The sequence below is a fragment of the Simochromis diagramma genome, unplaced genomic scaffold, assembly GCF_900408965.1.
Source record: "Simochromis diagramma unplaced genomic scaffold, fSimDia1.1 OVJJ01000044.1, whole genome shotgun sequence".
Classification (NCBI taxonomy): domain Eukaryota; kingdom Metazoa; phylum Chordata; class Actinopteri; order Cichliformes; family Cichlidae; genus Simochromis; species Simochromis diagramma.
Window position 1 is genome coordinate 369,166 of NW_024386942.1, and position 17,248 is coordinate 386,413.

A 17,248-nucleotide genomic window follows, 5' to 3' on the forward strand; every position below is an offset into this window, starting at 1 on the left:
TCTCCTCCCTGACAGCAGAGACGAGCTCGCTCTCTTTCTCTGCTGGTGGGCGTGAACGAGGCTCACCCACCAGTCTGCATGGAGTAATTCTTCCAGTAAGATGTTCATATATTATTTATAAATATACATAATGTTAATGTGATTAAAGTCTCCACGATCCACAGCAGGAATAATCACGAGAGGATGTTATTTTCTTTTACACAGGCGCGTGTAATGAAAAGAAGCGGTAACATCAAAAACAGCCACGCGATGTTTTAAAGCAGTGTTTCCAAGGCCGTGACGTGAAATAATAATTCCACATAAACGAAACAAGTCCACAGTAACGAGCCTGTTGTAAGGAGCAGAAGGGTCAGGCACAAGCCACGCCCCCACACCTTCCTAGCTGTTGAGTAATGAGGTGTCACGTGACAACAAGCTGCCACGGGTTGTGTGGAACTCCTCCTTCTGTGTAGAGCTCACAGTACAGCCCACAGGCACACTGTGATTATTATTAATTAAAGTATTATTATTACATCGTGATTTAAATAATGAGGACGCCTCGTTCTGTTTTCTCTGAGGCTGCTGTGCCACGTGGAGCAAACATGAACATAAAGTTTACAGCATATCTTGTGACTGGAAATTGTTTGCACTGTTTATATATTTATATTATTTACTGCAGGTATTGGAGAAAAAGCTTTATGTTGTGAAAAACTCAAATCTGTGCCTTATTTTGTTGATGTTTTTACATGTATTCCTTTTGAAAATACTAAAACTTGTATATTTATTTATTTTTGTTTGTCTGATTACATTTATTTATAAAATAAATCGGACATTTCAAACAGTTACTCACTACTTGAGTAGTCTTTTCGCCAAGTACTTTTTTACTCTTACTTGAGTAACTTTTTTGACAACTACTTTTCACTTTTACTCGAGTAATAATATTTTAAGGTAATGCTACTCTTACTTGAGTACAATTTTTGGATAGTCGACCCACCTCTGATTATATCATGATTTAAATAATGAGAACTACAGCCGTGTTATTATCAGCTGTCTAACAATGATAACGACTGGTAGTCATGGTGACAATGTTACATACGATAAACAGGCTGTTAAATGAGCTGTTGACTCTGGAGGGCAAAACCAATCATGAATCAATAAACACAAAGATAAATTCGATTTGTTCAGGAAACACTTTTAAATATGAGCGGTGCTTTTTCATCATAACTCAGCTGATCGCAGCTCTGCTGTTTTAATGAGGTCTCTTCACGTGGACGTGGGCTCGTGTTCAGACATCCTGGAGATGTGACAGGAGGTGCATGTTGTCTGCTGGTAGCTGCTGTCAGGCAGGTGGAGCTACAGGCTTCACTGAACCATATGGAAGGAGGAGGAGGAGACAGGCCAGCAGAGTGCAGATGGAGCAGCATCGCTTGGATCCTCCGAGCTGGAGTGAGACGGCGACAGCTGGCCAGCACACAGCCAAGACCTACAGTCACACATGTCAGAGTGACTGGACTCCAACAGCTAATATAAAGGTGATGCTTCTACTCTAATATAAATGCTGTGTTCCAGGGTTTATGCAGTATTCATATTTGTGATGTTTTTGTAACAAAACAAAGCCCCACAGAGGATTCACACGGTTTCTATTAGAACAGATTTCAGGCTCTACTTCATTTTATTTTTGTAGGAGATCAAACCGTCGACTGCCTCTCAGTGTTGTTTATTGACTTTCAAACATACGGCCTGGGGACCAGAAGCGGTCGTCTGTAAGTCTAATTTGTACCAGCTGTGATGACATGACAGAATAAAGTTACGTTGAATCCAAGCACACCCTTGTTTGTCTTGTGACATTTCAATAAGTCTGATGTGTCACATGGCCCTCTGCCTATTGAAAAAACAAATGTTGAATCCAAGATGGCCGACTTCTAAATGGCCACCGTGGTCACCACCCATCTTGAGGAGTTTGCCCCCTCACATATACTAATGTGCCACAAACAGGACTTTCATATCACCAACCATTCCCATGTTATTACGGTGTATCCATATAAATGGCCCACCCTGTATTTATTGTGTCATTACGTGCTGTAAAAAACAAGAACAAGAGGATTTTAACAAGCTTTAGAGGGGAAAACCTCCCACTGTGCAGTAAAAAACAAGAACAGGTGAGAAGTGTTTTGAGAATACAGAAGTTGTGGTGGTGGTGGGGGGTGGGGTCTCTACAGGAGGGACACAGTTGCCCCCCCCTTGTCCCCATAGATCCACCCCTGTTTGAATAATCCAACAGTTGTTAAAAAAAAAGGTCAATTGACTTTTAATTATATGTTTTTTTGCAACAAACAGATATTTTTTTTAAAGAAAGGATAAAATAACTTTAATAATATTTGCATAGTTATAGATATTCATACGTGTAAACAGTGATTGTGACAGTCAGTGAAACAGGCGTGCACCAGCTCCAATTCTTCTATTATTAATAAAGACATTTCTTCCATAATTAGAAACATATTCTGTCATTGGCACGATAGTTATCCCTAAATATTAGGGGTGCAACGATACTCGTATCGATATTGAACCGTTCGATACAGTGCTTTCGGTTCGGTACGCATATGTATCAAACAATGCAAAATTTTTAATTTATTTTATCAACTTTCCTTCTGATGATGCTGTCTGTGTTGAGCGCTCAGTGGATCTGCGCTCGACAGTGCAGCCTAGGCGGAGTAGTCGAACCCAGATTCACTGAGCGCAGGGCAAGCTAGCAGACAGAAGCTAAGCTCTCCTTGCAACATGGCAAACTGAACCTCCCCCACCCTCATTCAGATCTGGCCTTTGGAACTATTTTGGTTTTATTTATTGGCTTTTATTTTGGAAAGAGCCATTTCTCTGTAATAAACTCTCTTTTCCAAAGATGAGTGATTCCTCAATCAGATATATTTATTTTCTTTATTACTTTGTTGTTTCAGCAACATTACATTTAAAAACTACTTTTGAGTTAAAATATATATTTATCATTTTAATAAATGACAAATTAAAAAGGCATGAACATTTTTTTTGCATCGAAAAAAATATCGAACCGAACCGTGAATTTTTTGTGTCGTTGCAGCCCTACTGAATATGTAAACAGACTGCACTTCAGCAGCTCTGTTCCTCCATCCTTTCACTCTTCACATGATTTTATTAAATGTAATGAAGCTCGATCACTTTATAATGAATAGAAAGCCAACAAGCACTGATCAGCTGACCTCAGAGAGCCAGACGTTACGTATGGTTGCAGTAACTCACTGATATATGCAGGGCTCTGACTGTGAGCACCAACACGTTCAAGTTACTGCAAAAGACTGATTCAAGTTTAAATAGAGAGCTCAGCGACAGGCTCTGCTAATAAAGCTCAAATGCAACTGCTGATTTGTGCATCTGATGAAGCCGCATCCTCTCTGGAAGTGCACACATGGAGCTTATTCTCATGCTGCTGCTCGTTCCTTCCTTTAAAGTACACACATGATGAATAACCAGCACCGCTGATACTGCAGGGTGCTGCTGTCCATCATTGTGTGTCATATCTGGGATTTTACGCCCAAACACTGAGATCTTAAAAGACCACCGTCGAGAATCATCATCCTCTGAAACACTCGGGTGGAGTTTTTACGAGCTGCTGATTGATGAACTTTTGACCTTAACAGGAAGTCCTCGTGTGTGACAGGAAGCTGATACGTGACTGAAAGTTTACAATCCACAGCTTTCCCCACAGTGCTGGACGTGGAGGAGTGATGGTTCATGTCAGAGCTGCTCACCAGCAGTTTGATCCTGGACCTGAACTCTTCCTGCAGAGGAGACACAAGACAGTCAGAGACACACACACACACACACACACACACACACACACACACGCACACACACACACAGACACACACACACACACGCATGCACGCACACACACACACACACACACACACACACACAGACACACACACACACACACACAGACACACACACACACACGCACGCACGCACACACACACACACACACACACACACACAGACACACACACACACACACACACACAGACACACACACAGACACACGCACACACGCACACACAGACACACACACACACACACACACACACACACACACAGACACACACACACACACGCATGCACGCACACACACACACACACACACACACACACACACACACACCTTTGACTCTGATCCTCACGGTTTTCTTTCTGATGAAGTCTCCCCTCCTCCACACCAAACACTTGTACTCCCCACCGTCTCCCTCCGTGGGCCGTTCCACAGTCAGGCTCAGGTCTCCAGTCCTCAGTGGGTCTCCCCTCATCCTCGTCCGGCCTCTGTAAACCTCGCTCTGTTCTTCAGGCAGGTCGGAGCCGTTGTGATACACGTGGGCCTTCATTCTGGGATCATAGCGTTCCCACAGCACTTTAACATCTCCAGGCAGGTTTTTTGTGGTTTGAAGGGCAGCTGGACAGACTCCGCCCCCTCCACCACCTCCACCTCCACCGGAATGACTGAGAAGACAATGAACACAACATGAGCTGTACAGACGGTAACAGCAGGTTTTTAGAGGGTAATTCTAAACAAACTAAATAAAAGCACAGGTACATGAATGAGTTCGTCCTGTAAAGAGGCTCATGCACCTCCCACATGGCTGAAGTCATGACAGAGCTTCTTCAGCAGGTTATCAGCAGCTGGGAACAAAGATAAGTGTGAGCCTCACTCCAGAACACGTCCACTGCTGTCGTGAATTTATAAAATGACTCATCTGTAGAAGTTGGAAACTTTATTTTGGACTGGAAAATAAAATCGTTTTGACTTCATTTGAATCTTTATTTGAACTTGTGGACAGAAAATATATTTAGTTTCCCATTTGCACATTATTTGTTGTTTAAAAAAGACTAATATTTAAAAAGAGCTAATACATTAGCTCTTTTTAAATATGTGTTTCATTTTTATTCTGACAGCCTTACTGACTAATTTCAATAATAGATTTGATTATTTTCAATTTCTTGTGTTTCCTGGATCTTTAGTTTGCTGTGTGACGAGACAACAGGGTGATGTTCACAGGCTTGAGCAGGAGAGGTTCTAGGAAGCCGAGATAAGACTTCATGAAATAATCGGTGACTCCACAGTCGGCCATGTCTCACACACATCAGCACAGAAACCATGAAGATCTCATGTGTCTGAACATCTGAAGCTCTCCACCACATGACTGAGCACAACTCAAGGAGGAGCATTTACTGAAGCTGCTGCAACATTTACTGTCAGCACATGTTTCCATGTCAGCTGCTGTTTACCACCACAGAAGAAGAACAGCTTGTCCACATGCAGCCTCTGTGTCAGATCAATGCAGCACACACTGTTTAGTAAAGTCATGCTGTGGCATTATGGGTAGTGTAGTAGGAGACACTCACATGACATGATGTGATGCCAGAAATTAAATAAAAGAACCGCAGAAACGACCAGAACAAGAAGCAGGAAAACCAGGAGAGCTGTGGCCCAGGATGGAAACGGTTCTGTGGAGAAACATTAAACAAACACAACATGACCTCTGACCTTAACCTCCTGCATTGACCTTTGGTCTTAATCTGCAGCTCTGACCTTTGACCTGCAGCACTACTTTCTGTCTCAGGATGTCTTTGTCCCTGTAGATGGTGCAGATGTATCCTCCACTGTCTCTCTCTGTGGGCTGTTTCAGGGTCAGACTGAGGTCTCCAGTTCTCAGCAGGTCTTCGCTCATCTTTGTTCGGTCTCTGTAAAGGCCGTCCTGTTTCGTCAGGTCGTCACTTCTGTTTGAATACACATGGACCAGTTCTTGGTCAGAGCGAGTCCACTCCACTGTGGTGTCCTCAGGCAGGTCAGGTTTGATTTGGCACGGCAGGATGACGGAGTCTGAGCCTCCAACAACCTTCACCTCCACCTGCTGGTCTGAGAGGACGAGAAACCACAATATCAACTGTAGAAGAAGAAACAGCAGACACCCTTTCAGTAATAGCATAGCCGTGACCTACTAGATCTGGGTATCAATGTTACTGAGTCACAAGTAACAAAGTACAAATACTTTGTTACTTAAGTAAAATTTTCAGGTATCTGAACTTTCTACTTCTTACATTTTCAAAACAGGCTGGTTACTTTAGGTTTAGTGTTTATACTCAGGGATGAAGTGGGAGTGCACGTGTCCGTAAGTCGTGTCTACAGAATCTAGCTCGCACTGGAGAAGCGAGCGGACACCGCGTGATGTTTAAGTGTCAGCTAATTTCAAATGCAGTGTTAACAAACATCAGCAAACACACAAACTGTCTGTGTGCAGTTTGTCTCACAGTGTGTCGCAGCTAAAGGTCCAGCTGCTGTAATTCACACAGAGAGGAAAGAAGATGGACAAAGATAAGAAAGAGGACAGGAGAAGAAGAGACGTTAGACTTAATGCTTACATGTCATAGTTTTAATCACATGTTAGTTTTGTATATGATGTGTTTGATAAATTACATATATTTATATTGTGAAACATCCTGCAAAACAAACTAGGCTCGTAAAAACTGAGCTTTAAAATGAACAGTTGTAATGAAAGCCGAGAGATGCCGACAGACTGACTTTAATGGGCTGGGACAAAAACATCGTCCCTGGCATTTCTGTTCTAGGTGGTCCACCACCATCGCTCAGTAGTCCTGACTATATATGATGCAAACACATACAGTGTGTATTAACATGGGTTTTAATCAGGTTTGAAGAGCTATTGTTGGATTATTCCTTACTTGCACTTAGGGCTGCACGATTAATCGTTAGAAAATCGCGATCTCGATTCATACTTATGTGCGATCTCATTTCCAAATGACAACGATTTAAAAAAAAAAAAAAAGACGACGACGATTGTATCGCATTTTGATCCGGGACGTAATCTGCATGAAAACAAGCGCTCACTCTTCCTGCTCAACAAATGACGAGGGCGGAGCCTTATACCACGTGATACAGAAGCTGGCTGCTAAAATTAGCAGGGAAAAAACAACGGAGAGCACGTCAGGGATGAGGAGAAAGTGACAGGAGAAAATCCGTCCCGGTCAACCACCCAAACATCAATAACGGGAACCTTATACAGCGCTTCCCTATACACGTCGAACTCCCGCAGGCACAAAGAAATTACGGAGGCTATCACTTATCACCTGACCAAAGATATGGCTCCATCCACACTGTGCAAAACGAGGGATTTAGGAAAATGATCAACACCCTAGACAAACGCTACACAGTGCCGTCCCGCAACTATTTTTCTATTGTTGCACTACCTGCTCTATACACGCAGCGTCGCGCAACGGTGGAGACGGAATTTCAAGCAGTACAACATTTTGTTGTTTTTATGTTTATTTATTGTTTTTATGTTCAGTCTCACCTGTTACGAAGTTGATGTGGAGTTAATAAGTGCAATAAATATTTATACTGGAAAAGAAAATCGTGAGAGAATCGTGATCTCAATTCTAAGCCAAAAAATCGTGATTCTCATTTTATGCAAAATCGTGCAGCCCTAGTTGCACTGAAACATGTAAAAGCTACACTTTAGCTGTTAGCACTGACTGATAGTCACAGCAGCTTGTTGACCTGAATCCTTGAATCTCTCCCTTTCTAATTAGGTTCCTCCAACTATTTTCTTACCACGTTGATTTCACCTTCATCCATCTGTGAGAACAATCGAGTTTGGAGTGTTTTACACAGAAAAGAATTCAAAGATCTATGAGCATGACCTGGTGATGGGGAAGAACGAGGAGAAAGAGGAGCTCAGACAGACCATAAACCAGGCAGCCTCAGCCTGTAGCAGCAGCACTAAGATCCAGATCACAGGAAGCTTTATCAAAATGAAAGTCTGATGTCTAATCTTAAAAGCAGAGATGTTTGGATCACACACTGGGATCTTCAGGTTCTTTTCCTGACTGACTTCATTAAAGCTTCTCTCAGCACCACCAGTCCACTAACAGACATCTTACTTTAAGAGATCCCAAAACGTTCATTCTGTCAGGTCAGGTTAATTACCGACCTTTGACCTGCAGCTGGATGTCTCTCAGTCTCTGATCTTCTGTCCCATCACTGATGGAGCAGGTGTAGATGCTGCTGTCAGTCTTTGTTGGGTTTCTCAGAGTGAGGCTGAAGTCTAGAGAGTCCAAAGCATCAGGCCTCATCGACGTGCGCCCGCTGTAACGCTGGTTTTGCCCTCTGAGATCATCTGCTTCTTCTCGTCTCACATGGACAGATTTAGGATTGAGATCACTACGAGTCCACAGCACTGTGGGGTCATCCTCAGGGATAAAACCTGAGTGCTTGCAGGGCAACAGGACAGACATTACCCCCTCATACACCTCCACCACCGCAGTCAGGGCATGCCGGGAAACTGGCAGGAGACACAAACAAGAACACAAACTGAGTGTTTCAGTTGGCTTCAGAAAGTTACAAACATACAACGTCCATCACAGCCACACAATGAGTAATTACACAAAACCAACGGATGTTTCAAAGGCATCAGAGGTTAGTGACGACTTCCTTACACTGAGGTGAAAAACAGCTTCTGAGCTTGTTGAAAAGAGAAGGAAGAGATTTTGTGAGCTTTCAGCACTTTGCAAATTCCTGCTCGACGTCTTGACAGCCTCACATTTAAACCCTGACATTTAAACGCTGCTTAGACGTCTAATCAACACAACATTGTTGACTCAGCACACATGAAGCAGAAAACAGAAGAAAAGCTGCTTTTTACTTTTTATCCTCATCTTAAGTCACATCTCTGTGGACACCTGCTGCTTTTACACAACAGCAGCTGTGCAAAATATGTGCAGCCATCCACTGAAGCACGTGTGGACATGGATATACAAACAGTGCATGAGGTGACTGTCAACAATGGCGTCCACTATACTGCTTCATATTGTTTTGTGCTGCTTGTTTGTTTTAACAGTTGGTTGTTTTCAGTGTTGCTGGAAAAAGAGGATTTATAGAGAAGATGAATTATATCTTATGTTTAAATGATCTACAGCTTCACTCGCTGCCAGTTAAAAACACAACATGACACAAACTCTGCAGCAGCAACAGCCCAGCTAAGAGTCCAGCTCCGCACCATCACTGTCCGACAAACAGGGCGGTGCCCTCAGCCGGGTGACGTGAGGGTTAAATATTTGCTCCAGTGCGTCGTGAAGAGCGGATACAGAGGAACAGCGCCCCCACCAGGCCGCAGACACACACGGTTCATCACATGGTGAAGTTCAGGACGGCGCGCGGATTCACAGTAAACTCACGTTACACTTCTTATTGTTGGAAGGCACACACCCGAGTGAGCGCGTGCGCCTTCAAACAGGATCAAAGCGATTTTCCTACCGAGCACGAGGAGCAGTGACGTCAGCAACGTCTTCATTCTCCGGGAGAAAATTCCGTTAGAGCTCGATGCCACCACAGCCTGCAGCTGCTGCTTCTTCTATCCTTGTGTAGCGGTTGGCAAACAGCTTCAGGTGCATTACCGCCACCTTCTGGACATCGTTTACACTTTTGTTTTCATATAAACACCTGTTGCTCTTAAAAACACAAATATCGCTCTATAAACTCCATGATCTGCACTCATTTGAAATATTTATGTTACCCTTAATTGAACTGTATTTTTCTGTGATTCAGATTTCTGTATTTGCCTTTCCCACCTATATTTACCACATTCTAACATTACGTGATCAAATGCCTCCTGTCTCGTGCTTATTCATCTTTTTAAGTGTGCTATTTAACCCTGTGTGGCCAAATCTTACTCTTGAAATTATATACTCGTTTTTTTTTTTTTTTTACTTCTCTGACTTCTTCTACGGTCCCACTACCTTTACCTTCTCTGTCCCATCATGCCTGCCACTTTTCCATTAACTTCACCTTAATTATACTTTTAAGGTGGCGATCGTGGCTCAAGAGTTGGGAGTTTGCCTTGTAATCAGAAGGTTGCCGGTTTGAGCCCCAGCTCGGACAGTCTCGGTCGTTGTGTCCTTGGGCAAGACACTTCACCTGTTACTGGTGGTGGTCAGAGGCCCGGTGGCGCCAGTGTCCAGCAGCCTCAACTCTGTCAGTGGCTACAATGTATCTTGTACCAGTGTATGAATGGGTGGATGACTGGATGTGTAAAGTGCTTTGGGGTCCTTAGGGACTAGTAAAGCGCTATATAAATACAGACCATTTTTAACCTGATCTTTACTGTGTTTATATTCATATCTACATGATTCTTTCTTATTGCACCTTTAACAAACCTATCAGCCTGTTCATTTCCATCTACACAGATATGTGCAGGAATCCATAAAAATGTATTTCTATCCCTCGATGTTTGATTCTATAGATTAAATGAATTATATCAAAAACAATATCTTGTCTAGAATCTGAAAACATATTACATGTACTCACTAGTGTGCTAGTAGAGTCAAACCAAAAACTTCCTGCTGGTACCTTCTCCAGTTTAAAGCCATTAAAATTGGCTCAGTAAAAACTGTTAAATCATCAGTAATATAAAATGTTACCAGATTTGTGTGGGTGTGTCAGACTGCAGCCTCAGGTTTATATTGTTATGTGATAACTCTAAGACAACCAGGTTGTATTACATAGTAACGTAAATGTAATGTAACAAGTAGCGTAACAAAGTACTTTCTACACCGAGTTATTAAATCGGTGCATTGCTTTTAAGACAATCAGTGTGCTTCAGTAAGATTCTCCCTCTGTTAACATTCGTGTTGATCCCAATAAATCAGTTTCTAAAGTCAAAGAGAGAACAGACTGCTGTGCTTCCTGTGATAATCACACAGGATTACAGCTGTTCTTGGCCTCAGTGTTTCGTGTTTTGCTCACAGCCTCAGAGTTTGGATGCGTTTGATTTTAAGAGTCTGTGCCATCAGGTTTGCTGGACACACTCTCAAGCAAAGCCAGAAACTGGCACAGCGTTTGATTTTTAATTAATTACAAATATGTACATTTAAAAGATAAGACTGTGCTCAGGTTTCCTCCAGCCCAGGGTGGAAAATAATTAAACTTTCAGATGAGTCTCAAGTGTTTTTTACAGTAGGAGGAGATTTCCAGATCTGTATGTGAGGCTTCCTAACATCAGACTTCCTAACAGCTCCCCATCCACTCCCTCTTGGGAGTAAACAGCAATGGTTGTTGTTCTGCAGAGCTGCAGTTTCATGTTACATGTTTTAATATCATATTTTACATATTCATTTCAGAACCTTTAAAGATTGTTGATAAAAACTATTGTAGAGTTTTCCACTTTTCCACAAATTTTAGGCAAAAAGACTTAAAGAATTGAACACTGAAGGTATTTTCACTGGTCAAATTGAACCCAAACAGGATGTAAGGGTTACCGAGGAGCAGATATAGTGTGCTGCAGTGTGAGGTCAGAGGAAACTGCTCGAAGCAGTTTGCTGTTTTGGTGTTGGCTGTGGCCCAAACAGCCTGTGTGTTGTTACAACTACATGACACGCAGATCTGGATGATCTCTGAGCTGCTGTGTTTTGAAGGAAGGAAGCAATGACAGCGCTGAGTGTAAGATAAAGTGATATAAAGCAGGACAAAGCTTTACTGATCTTAACCTCCTAGGACCTGCCGTCCACATATGTGGACATCACATTTTGGGTTATTTAGACTAAAATACTCAATCTTGCTCTACAAGGGCCTGATATCCACTTACAAGGACATTATACTGCTACTGGTCTATCGAAATTTTAAATGAATATCCTCATGTTTATGTTGATGAGAGTGTGGGGAGTGAGTTGGAGGGTGGGGTGGGCTGCTTTTAACCATGTAAAGCACTTTGTGCTACATCTTTGTATGAAAAGTGCTTTATAAATAAAGATTGATTGATTGATATGTGGCTCTCATGTTTTTCGAAAGAAAAATCAGGTAAAACAAATTTGGTAATTCTTTGTTTTTACATTCATCGGGTCCCAATCAGCCCAAATATCAAAGAGAAATTAAAAATATATGCAGTGGAAGAGTTCAGGTCTTAGGAGGTTAAAGTTCCAGTAAAATAAAGTGATAATAAATCATGTAAATGATACAGACTCTCATAAAGCTTCAGCTTTGGCTTCCTGTAAACCATCTGATTTCTTGCTTTTAAGGCTCTGATATCTATTCTGTATGACTTACAGTTATGACATGGTCTGATTTTCTCACTCAATAAAGGAATATTTAATATATCAGTCTACTCTTCATTCTATCAGAAACAGTTATCACAGCTCGTACATTTTCTTTTTACACATATATATAAGCATTGAGCCAAATTTAGTAATGCCAACATACTGAATGAACATTTGTCTCTTATATATGATACACCTATATATGCACTGTCAAAGACACTTGTCTTTGAGTGAAGATTTAAGGTGATAGGAAATATAAATAACTGCAACTTGAATCTGTACTGAGCTCAGTGTTTGGCACAGAGTTCATGTTCACTGCTGTAATAACTAATAATGATTAATATAATAACTATAATATTGGCCGTATTATATTTTCATTACCAAAGTGAGATGACTTTGAACTCATGAACAACATTAACTATTTGTTATTTACTAGCTAATCTTAAATGACTGTTCAGCACAGAAGTGAAGCCCAACAATCATGTTTTACAGTCCTGTGGTCTCAGCCTCAGATACTCAACTAATCACACAAAGCTCTTGTAGAAACAAACAAACAACTGAACAAGATATGTTCTCCTTCATTTCTGTCAAACAAAGCTGTATGAAACGTTTCCAGCTGTTAGTATAATGGTTGCTAGGCAACCTGGGCAGCGCAATGGATGCTAGACCGTCCCATTTCACAAGCCTCTCACTTCCAGCCTTAGCGGTCTTTGAGTACGCGGCCCTTGTGGACCGTTAAGGCTGCGTACTTTAACCCTTTAAGACCTACCATAGAACCAAGTCCGCCAGAGCTTATATTATATTTTTACATGCTGTAGTGCCATTTTTGGGAGCATTTCAAGTTGCTATACATCAATACAACCATTATAGCCCAAATATTAATAATATGTTTAAATACAAAAAAGTTGCAAAAAATAGTTTACAACAACAGGGAAAATTTTTTTGAGTGTCTTCATAGTTTTATTTTTGAGATACACCAATTTTTATATACTGCAGAAAAATGAAAAACAATCCTATAATGCAGATTTGCAAAGAAAACAGCATGTGCATCAAAATAAACTATTTAAAGCAGTGCAATTTGAGTTCTAAGCATCCCAGAATCTATTCAGAAATGCATAGAGTCAAACATGACTTTTAAAAACACCAGTATAGGCTTATAAGGCCTACAAGTAAAAAACTACATTTTCCGCGAAAATGACATCACTTCCGGTTTCGGGCAGGTAATGCCGGACATGCGATCGTACGCGCTGACGTGTATTTTAATGTAGGAAGTGTTATGAACAGCTGATCGGATCGGCAAAGCGTGTTTCTGGAATATTATGTTTTTGTTGCTGCAAGGATGTCATGGTCCCTGTGCCTCCCCAGCCAGCCCAGTGTGGCCACAAGTGTTTGTTGTTTTACTCTCTCTCCGCTCCTCTCCACTCCCCTCGCCTTGCTCTCTCTCTCTCTCTCTCCTACCTGTCTGCCTGGGCGGAGCTCTGATTGGGCTCCCGCCCTTGGCCCACGCACCTGCAGCTGATCTCCGGTGATTTGCAGCTCTTCTTAAGGCAGGGGCTCTGAGCTACTCGTCGCTGGAATATTGAGTAGCTCTCATTAGTATTGCCTGGCTTCATTGTAATCCTGTTGTTCCCGTGCTTGCCTCCGACTTACCCTCGTCTGTGTTAATAGGTTTACCTGGATCAGCCCTTTTGTGACCCCTGGACCCTGTGAGTATGAGTGGACTGCTTGTGTGAAGATTGTTTGGACAAGGAGCGGAGCAAGTGCGAAGAAGTTTGTTTCCCCAGCCTATTGATCCCCGGGACCGAAATACCGAAATTTTGCGAGGAAGAAAAGTGTGCTTTTTGATCGGTGGTGTGTGTCCAGCAAAGCTACTGACCTGGCGTCGATGCGTGAATTAATGCTGGTGGAGGAATTTAAGAACTGCATCCCCGAGCAGATCGCAGTATACCGCAGTGAACAGAAGGTTTCCTCATTACAGCAGGCTGCAACGCTGGCTGATGAGTTTGTTCTCATCCATAAAACCAGTGCCATTAAGGACAACAGACACGATGACCTACTGAAGGTTAGTGATGTGCCCACTACACAGTACCCAAAGAGTGAGGTACTAGTGTCTCGTCCTAAAGCAGAACAAAAGTGTTTCTTCTTTTTTAAGCCTGGCCATTTAATGGCAAATTGTAAGACCTACAAACAGAAACAGCCGGTCTCGAGGGCTAGGAGTGTGCCAGCTAGGAAAGCTGATACAAGGGGGTTTGTTACTGGTCCCCTCACTCACACGCCTAGACCTCTTCGTGGGGATGTAACATCTATATAGCACATTTAAAATCAGAGGTACACCAAAGTGCTTCACAAAATCCAATAAAACAGTAGCAAAATACAAAAGCAGATAAGCTAGCAGGTTGGAGGCAATGATTAAGCAAGCATACAAGTACACAGACAAGGAAGTAAGACTTAAAGATAAAATTGACAAGCTGATATCGACATAACGGGGGAAACAACGTCCACCTTTGCAGTAGCAATTGACCGCAAAATAAAGCTACCAGATGTGTACAACTCTAAATCCGGTCTTAAAACAGGAAGTTAGCATTTTCTAGTACAAAGGCTCTATTGGGAGCCAGTGAAGGTCAGAGAGTGATAGACTCAAACCTACCAGTACCAGTTAAAATGCCAGCTGCAGCATTTTGGGCGAGTTGCAATTTATGAAGAAGGGCAGAATGAAGCCCAGTGTCTAAGGAGTTGCAATAGTCTAACTTGGATGTGACAAAGGCATAGATAAGTTTTTCTAGATCCTCACGTGTTGAGTACGGCTTGGCCTTAGCGTTTAAACAAAGTTGATAGAAACAAGACTTAATAACAGAGGACATATGCTTGTCAAACCTAAAAGAGCTATCCAGGTAAACACCCAAATTACGTGCGAAATCAGAAAGAAAATTAGCGAAGGGCCCGAGGAGACCAGTTAGATGGGCCCTCGGAGTATAACTGTCAAAGATTACATTTTCTGACATTTAGAATAAGGGAATTGCTCAGCAGCCAGTCTTTAACTTCACTTATACAATCGAAGAAGCGATGCATCGACAGTGTACCATCCTCAGTCAACTCAAAATAAATTTGAATGTCATCTGCATAGCAATGATAAGAGAGTTTGTACTTTTAAATAATACAACCAAGGGATGGAGAAAATACAGTCATGAAAAGCACTTAGACCTGATGTGAACTAGAATACCACTCAACTAAATCCTAATTAATAATGGCAACACAAGAATTAAGCATATATTTAATATAACAACTCAAAAAATACACAATGAACTCAAAATGCTGGATCACAGACCCAGCCCCTGACAAAGTAGCCCTAAACTCAGTGGACAACATCATTTTAACTCGCTTCCATTAACTTCAGTTTGCTGATAATACTTTAACTCAGTGGCTCCCATATTGGGGGGCCACTGCGAGGGGGGGTATAAATTTACAAAAAAGATAGCTTGGACACTGCTAGCGTAATGGACAGGTTTTTTGATGGGGCTCCCACACAAACGCAAAGCAGAGCATCGCCAAATATACTTTCAAACCAAAGGCTAGAACATATGAAGGTAGATACCCCCGAGGGAATTTGTTTCGCCTGTGTCGCTGGGCTCTCCAAATCACGGACAAACATTATCCCACATTCTTGATTTTTAGTTCACAAACACTTCTTACAATGAGATGTTGGTAATGTTAGCTCTTTATACAGTAAAGTTACAATGGGATACAAATAATATCAGGCTGAACCTGCCACAGTTTGTTCCCCCTGTCCAAATCACAGACAAACAGTATTCCACAGCTTACATTTTTACAGTTTGTATTTTTAAACCCATTTTGCACAGAGAGGCATTTTTTGAAAAATGTATTGCTAGCAACGTTGAATATTATTACACAGGAAAAAAAACAACTATATGTAAAATAATTACACCATGAAGATGGTTTTACTAAAGGTTTGAGTTGTGAAATAAACTGCAATGAACTTTGAAAACAAAATATGGGTGTGTGTGTGGATGGAGGGTGTGTGTGTGTGTGTGTGTGATAGAGAGTTAGTGGGGCGGGGGCGCTAGCAAAAAAAGAAAAAAGTTTGGGACCCACCGCTTTGTATACTACGGAGCCCTGCAAGGGACATGGGAGAAAAAAAATTACGATGAACTTTTGCGGGATCTCGCAAAACTTGAATTCCAACAATGGCGGCAGCTACTTAGTTAGATATCTGCTCGGTTTACAAGACATCACATATTTGCAAAAGTGCTCCAACATTTTCGGAGATCTGGCACCCACCATCTCAAAGCTAACGGGAGGTCGAGACCTACTACAGCCGGGAGGAACACTGCTTTTGCGGCACATCGTGCCTCAACCTCCTGGTCGGCTTTGAGCTGGCGGCCTCTGAAGAATGCGGCTAAAACTTTTACGAGATTTCGCAAAAGTTTTGCGAGATCCCGAGTTTGTTTTGCGAGATCTCGCAAAAGTCCGTCTTAATTTTTTTTTTTTTCTCCCATGTCCCTTGCGGGGCTCCGTAGTATATGCCCTTTAAAACAACTGGAGGAAACAGCCGCCCTGCAAAAATTCCACAAGACTGTCTTCCTGTTTATTCTGCTGTGGCTGATCCATATCAGCAGGAAGTGGGACGAGATGTGATGCCCTCCCTTCAACAGTGGATTTAAATCTTTATACTGTAACAAAATCTATTTCACCATAACTACAGGCCTTTTAAAAATATTATACTATTTATGATAGAGATGTGTATGTATAATACACTTGCATAAAAATATCACAGAACTTTATATTATAAGTTTTTGTCCAGAAAGTCAAGTGTGAGGTTTAAAACATGATCAGAGATCTTGCTGAAACATATTTGAGATCATAAATTCGAATAAAACACGGTTTCTTCCAAACAGAAAATAATCTGAAGTGTTTTAGTATCTTGGCTGTCCACTGAAACACATACAGTGAGTGGCTTCATCCAGTAAACTCATGTTACAGACTTTGTTGTCTAAAAGCACAAACAGCTGTGTCGTTGTGTTTGCATTCAAGGAGCGCTCTTACCGAGTACGAGGAGCAGGAGCGGCAGCAACATCTTCATCTCCAGTTAAAGTCCTGATAACAACAACACGCAGCTGCTGCT

General features: G+C 41.9%; 1 protein-coding gene across 2 annotated transcripts; it reads right to left on the reverse strand.

Moving 5' to 3' along the window:
* Positions 1-3,261: 3,261 nt before the first annotated feature.
* Positions 3,262-17,248, reverse strand: LOC120737279 (butyrophilin-like protein 1). 2 transcript variants are annotated; one of them, XM_040037896.1, is made up of 6 exons: positions 17,170-17,248; positions 8,013-8,363; positions 5,594-5,920; positions 5,407-5,508; positions 4,172-4,503; positions 3,262-3,791 (listed from the first exon to the last, which is right to left on the reverse strand). In XM_040037896.1, the coding sequence occupies exons 1-5, from the start codon at positions 17,204-17,206 to the stop codon at positions 4,385-4,387; spliced, it is 936 nt and encodes a 311-aa protein (XP_039893830.1). In that variant the 5' UTR covers positions 17,207-17,248; the 3' UTR covers positions 3,262-3,791; positions 4,172-4,384. The 2 variants fall into 2 exon arrangements, with proteins under 2 accessions (XP_039893830.1, XP_039893829.1); XM_040037895.1 differs by lacking the exon at positions 17,170-17,248 and adding an exon at positions 9,335-9,456.

Bases quoted from the DNA above. Each gene is read 5' to 3' on its own strand.
- LOC120737279 (XM_040037896.1), bottom strand. From the start codon at position 17,206: ATGAAGATGTTGCTGCCGCTCCTGCTCCTCGTACTCG. The intron at 5,509-5,593 runs GTCAGAGCTGCA...GTTTCTCCACAG, and splicing joins AGTAGTGCTGCAGGTCAAAG to AACCGTTTCCATCCTGGGCC. The intron at 4,504-5,406 runs GTGAGTGTCTCC...TTGTCTTCTCAG, and splicing joins CTGGCATCACATCATGTCAT to TCATTCCGGTGGAGGTGGAG.